Here is a 5,180-nt window from a genome sequence, read left to right as displayed (position 1 = left end):
GATCATGGCTCACTTCAACCTCTGCCTCCCAGGTTCAAGCGATTCTCAGATCACTTGAGGCTAGGAGTTCGAGACCAGTAGGTTTCAGCCAACATGGTGAAACCCCGTCTCTACTAAAAATACAAAAAGTAGCTGGGTGTGGTGACACACACCTGTAATCCCAGCTACTTGGGAAGCTGAGGCATGAGCATCACTTGAACCTGGGAGGCAAAAGTTGCAATGACCGAGGTCCTGCCACTGCACTCCAACCTGGGCAACAGAAATTCTTTCTCAAAAAATAATTACAATAAAACAGTATTATTTTTGTCTAACATATTGTCACAAACTTAAAAAAAAATTATGCTGGCCCTTGTTGCTGAGAATACAGAAAAATTTATACTTAGAAACTGTGGATGTGGTAGTAAGTTGGAATTATTAATACCTTTAAGAGAACAGGGAAAGCAGTATCAACTTGTTGAATGTGGATACTCCATTGGTGCAACAATTACAATTGTAGGAAATTTATTGACTTGTGTGAGGTATGATTTACCTAGGGAATGACCACTAAGCACCATCTCCGTCACTCTGACAGAGTGGCTATCCTACAGCAGAGAGCCAAGCTGAGGCTGAGCGAGCTCTGCAGGAAATGCGGGACCTTCTTATGAACTTGGGGCAGGAGATCACCAGAGCCTGTGAAGACAAGAGGAGGCAGGATGAAGAGGAGGCCCAGGTAAAGCTGCAAGAGGCACAGATGCAGCAGGGACCAGAAGCCCACAAAGAGCCCCCAGCTACCAGCCAGGGCCCAGGAGGGAAACAGAACGAAGGTGGGTTTTGGTATGGATATGGTCCTTTAACTTATTGTAAGTTTCAAATCTGAAGAGAAACAAGAGCATGTGTTGAATGTTGTGTTAAACTGTAGGACAGTTAACCAGAATTTTATGTACTGTATTTCATTCAGTTGTGGTTGATCTGGAGTCTGATTTAAGATTCCAACACTTTCGTTAGGACTTGAAATTCTGTATAACTCTAGCAGATACATTATTTCAATTATTGCTGCTGCTGAGTATTGTAAATAAATGCCCACAGATATGTGTTTGTGTAATATGTATAAGGGGTCAGGAGTTTGGGTGAGACCAGCCTGGCCAACATGATGAAACTCCATCTCTACCAAACATACAAAAATTAGCTGGGCATGGTGGCGCGCACCTATAGTCCTAGCTACTCGGGAGACTGAAGCAGGAGAATCGCTTGACCCAGGAGATGGAGGTTGCGGTGAGCTGAGATTGTGCCACTGCTCTCCAACCTGGTGATAGAGTGAGACTCCATCTCAAAAAAAGAAGAAGAATCAGTGTACCATAGTGTTGGAGAGTGCTGACTCTGGAGCCAGATCAGTGGGAGTCTAGTTTTTGTTTTTTTGTTTCTTTTGCGGTGGGGATGGAGATTCGCTCTTGTTGCCCAGGCTGGATTGTAGTGGTGCAATCTCGGCTCTCTGCAACCTCCGCCTACCGAATTCAAGCAGTTCTGCCTCAGCCTCCCAAGTAGCTGGGATTACAGGTGCCTGCCACCGCACCTGGCTAATTTTTGTAGTTTTAGTAAAGATAGGATTTCACCATGTTGGCCAGGCTGGTCTCGAACTCCTGACCTCGTGATCCACCCGCCTCGGCCTCCTGAAGTGCTAGGATTACAGGCATGAGCCACCACACCCGGCCTGGGAGTCTAGTTTTCCTTTTTTGGTGTTTTTGTTTTTTTTGAAATGGGGTTTTGCTCTTGTTGCCCAGGCTAGAGTGCAATGGCACGATCTCGGCTCACTGCAACCTCCACCTCCCAGGTTCAAGCGATTCTCCTGCCTCAGCCTCCCGAGTAGCTGAGATTACAGGCATGTGCCACCATGCCCAGCTAATTTTTTTGTATTTTTGGTAGAGATGGGGTTTCTCCATGTTGGTCAGGCTGGTCTTGAACTCCAGACCTCAGGTGATCCGCCAGCATTGGCCTCCCAAAGTGCTGGGATTATAGGCGTGAGCCACTGCGCCTGGCGTTTTTGTTTGTTTGTTTGTTTGAGATAGGGGTCTCACTCTGTCACCCAGGCTAGAGGAGTGCAGTGGTGTGATTACGGCTCACTGTAGCCTCGCCCTCCCAGGCTCAAGTGATCCTTCCCACTCAGCCTCCCAAGTAGCTGGGACTACAGGCATGTGCCATCCTGCCTGGCTAATTTGTGTATTTTTTATAGAGATGGGATTTCACCATGTTGCGCAAGCTGGTCTCAAGCTCCTGGGCCTGTCTTGGCCTCCCGGAGTACTGGAATTACAGGTGTAGGTCACCATGCCCAGCCTTAGTTTTTCTACTTAGTAATGCGACCATGGCAAATCACTTAACATTTTTGTGCCTGTTTCTTTTTCTATAAACTAGAGATAATAATAGTATCTATTTCATAGTTACTGTGACAGTTAAAGCAGTTAGTGCATACATAAAGTGATTATAACAGTGCCTGCCTCATATTACGTGTTCAGTAAATACTAGCTATTACTAAAACCTTCTTTTATTTCTCAGACCTCCAGGTGAAGGTACAAGACATTACAATGCAGTGGTACCAGCAGCTGCAGGATGCTTCCATGCAGTGTGTGTTGACCTTTGAGGGCCTGACCAACAGCAAGGACAGTCAGGTAGGGGAGAGGTATATGGCAGTAATTTTGTGGGCTTGATGGTTCTCAGAGAATGAGCACTTCGTGTCCCAAAGGAATGTAGCTGGCATATCACTTTACCTGATTCTAAGTGACATCTACTCAGCTTTTCAGAACACTGTCTGCCTTCTCACTGTTCTCTTCTGGCAGGCCAAAAAGATAAAGATGGACCTCCAGAAGGCTGCTACCATCCCAGTGAGCCAAATCTCTACCATTGCAGGTTGGTCAGAGGGGTTAAGAACATGACCTTTCACTTCATTGTATTATTTTTCAGACTCCAAATCTATTTATCTGTAAGATTCCTATAAAAGTATATTCAAACAAATGTTTACAGTTGGATCAGGTACATATAAATCACACACATCTTGTTTCTCTGGTTTCCTCTTTAACACATAGAAGGTAATCATGGCTGGGTGCAGTGGCTCACGCCTGTAATCCCAGGACTTTCGGAGGCTGGGGCAGGCAGATCACAAGGTCTGGAGTTTGAGACCAGCTTGATGAACATAGTGAAACCCCGTCTCTACTAAAAATACAAATATTAGCCGGGTATGGTGGCTGTCACCTATAATCCCAGTTACTCAGGAGGCTGAGGCAGGAGAATTGCTTGAACCCAGGAGGCAGAGGTTGCAGTGAGCCAAGATCACACCACTGCGCTCCAGCCTGGGTGACAGAGACTCCGTCTCAAAAGGGAAAAAAAAAAAGATAATCATGATGTGTTTTTTTTCTTTTCCTTTTTTTTTTTTTTTGGGAGACAGTCTCACTCTGTTGCCCAGGCTAGAGTGCAGTGGCGCTATCTCGGCTCACTGCAAGCTCTGCCTTCTAGGTTCATGCCATTCTCCTGCCTCAGCCTCCCGAGTAACTGGGACTATAGGTGCCCATCACCACGCCCAGCTAATTTTTTGTATTTTTAGTAGAGGTTTCACCATGTTATCCAGGATGGTCTCGATCTCCTGACCTCGTGATCTGCCCGCCTCGGCCTTCCAAAGTGCTGGGATTACAGGCATGAGTCACTGCTCCCAGCCTTTTTGACTCATTTTTAACAAGCTACCTTCTATGGTAAATTATTAGGATGGTTCTTAGCTTTGAAGTTGCAAGTTACTGCCGAAAACATCAGTAAGGGAAGGAACCTAGGCTGGGACTTGCAGACTTTGCTTCTGTTCTACAACATTAGCTTTTCTGAATTACTCCAAGCTTGCCTTGTTCATCCTCAAGGACTCCTTCTTTTCTCTCCGGACACTGAGGTTTAGAAAGAGAACCAGAAAAGGAAAAAGCTTTTCTTTAGAACCAGAGGTTCATTTGTATGGAGCTGTAGATGTGGAAGCCTCCAGATTATAGACTGCGCTGCCAGGTGGCTGGGGAGTGTGTGTGCAACTGGAACACTCCTCTGACTCATCATGGGTTCTGTTCCCCGATTCACTTTTCATTGCCTGTAAAGCATAGGAAAATTTCAGTTCCTGCCCTTGATAGGCAGTCTGACAAAACTTACATATGACTTTGCTACCTGAAATTCTTTCTGGAACAGGGCAAGGTATAAATAAATAATGTATTACTTTTTGGAATTTAAAGTGCTGTGTCCTTTGATAGCAACAGCAAAGCAGGAGAGGTTGACTGGACAGCCACTCTACACCTCAACGGCCATTCCCAGTTCCCCCTCAGTTGACTGCAGACAGGGTCAGTACCTCCTTCATCAGGAAAATGGAGACATCCAGTGTGAGCTCCTCAGAGCCCCTTCTACCACTGCACAGTTACATTTACCTCTTAGTCTCCTGTGTCACTAGATGAGGTGTCCTTGCTGCTGCACTTACCCTTCCACCTCTGCCCTTGTTCCCTTTCCTTCCTGTCTCCTGTCAGACTTTGCCTCATTGTTTATTACCTTTCTTGTTTTCTGTGATTACATCCTTTTTACAGGCTCCTCTCTCTCAGCCTTTAAGTATGCGTGAGCTCCTCACATCCTAACATGAGTTTCCCTTGATCCTATGTCTTCTAAGTGTTTGCTGATCTTCCTCAGGTTTCCGTTTGGCACTGTTGCTGCTTTCTCTGTGCAACTCTACTCCTTTGACCTCCATGGCGCCATTACTTTCCAGGTTCTTCTCCTGCCTCCCTCCCTCCCCATTACTTTCCTCTCTCTCTCTTCCCTTTGTGGGTTTCTCAGTCTTCTACCCCACTCTAATTGTAGGTGATTCCTAGGGATCTGCTCTTATCCTGCAGTTCTTTTCATTCTGTCTACTTACAGGGCTTCAAACATTACCTGAATGCTGATGACTCCCAAACCTACCTCTGGTTTATTCCTTTCTTCTGAACCTCAGATTCTCCAGCTTCAGCTACCTGAGGGACATCTCTGCCTATATGTCTCTTAGCTGCCTCAAGTTTAATGTGTTCAAATCCATACTCATCATCTTCCTTAGCCCTCTTTGATTCCTGTTTTCTCTGAGTAATCAGTAGCACCATTATCTACTCAGTAATCTTAGCTGGAAACCTGGGAGTCATCTTTATGACTGCTGCCTCTCTTTCACTCACCACATC

General features: G+C 45.7%; 1 protein-coding gene across 1 annotated transcript in view; it reads left to right on the top strand.

The window, feature by feature from the left end:
* The window catches only part of GLE1 (GLE1 RNA export mediator), a 44,217-nt gene that overhangs the window by 22,696 nt on the left and 16,341 nt on the right, over positions 1 to 5,180 (top strand). Inside the window, exons 7-9 of the mRNA XM_011931451.1 lie at positions 572 to 803; positions 2,527 to 2,639; positions 2,808 to 2,877. Coding sequence (XP_011786841.1) covers positions 572 to 803; positions 2,527 to 2,639; positions 2,808 to 2,877 — 415 coding nt within the window. The remainder of the gene's footprint in view (positions 1 to 571; positions 804 to 2,526; positions 2,640 to 2,807; positions 2,878 to 5,180) is intronic.

Source organism: Colobus angolensis, unplaced genomic scaffold (assembly GCF_000951035.1).
Source record: "Colobus angolensis palliatus isolate OR3802 unplaced genomic scaffold, Cang.pa_1.0 Scaffold9, whole genome shotgun sequence".
Lineage (NCBI taxonomy): Eukaryota > Metazoa > Chordata > Mammalia > Primates > Cercopithecidae > Colobus > Colobus angolensis.
This window is presented reverse-complemented; position numbering and strand designations above follow the sequence as displayed.